At 65.2% G+C, this 353-nt stretch overlaps 1 protein-coding gene across 1 annotated transcript in view; it reads right to left on the bottom strand.

Annotated features, from left to right (window-relative positions):
• LOC119593783 overlaps positions 1-353 on the bottom strand; it is a gene marked incomplete in the record, with an annotated part of 165,707 nt that overhangs the window by 850 nt on the left and 164,504 nt on the right. The window contains 1 exon segment of the mRNA XM_037942807.1: positions 1-353. Coding sequence (XP_037798735.1) covers positions 1-353 — 353 coding nt within the window.

The following is a 353-nucleotide window of genomic DNA, read 5'->3' as shown; positions in this document are numbered from 1 at the left end:
ACGTCGCACGGCCCTTCGATCCCGTCGAACAGTTTGCAGTGGCAGAAGCCGTTCCTGCAGGACGTGTGTGAGGCGAAGGAGACCTTCGCCGTCGGGGGCGGAGTGCGCGACGAGCGGGGGTCCTGGGTGGCCATGGCCCTGGCGCTGGTGGTGGCGCGGTTGATGGTGCCGCACGACAGCGAACTGAAGCTGTCTGAGAAGGAACCGTGAGCCCTGTGCAGCAGGTCGTACTCCGGGGGCAGCTGCGGCGGGAGCGTGTTTGTGTTGCGGGAGTTGAAGGACCCGTTGTCTGTGGACGACCTCTCGGACTTGGCCAGGCGAGGGGGGAGAATGTCGTGGGAGAAGCTGAACAT

The sequence above is a fragment of the Penaeus monodon genome, chromosome 32 (assembly GCF_015228065.2).
Source record: "Penaeus monodon isolate SGIC_2016 chromosome 32, NSTDA_Pmon_1, whole genome shotgun sequence".
NCBI classification, from domain to species: Eukaryota; Metazoa; Arthropoda; class Malacostraca; order Decapoda; family Penaeidae; genus Penaeus; species Penaeus monodon.
Note: the sequence above shows the minus strand (reverse complement) of the source record. Positions and strands in the feature narration are given on the sequence as shown.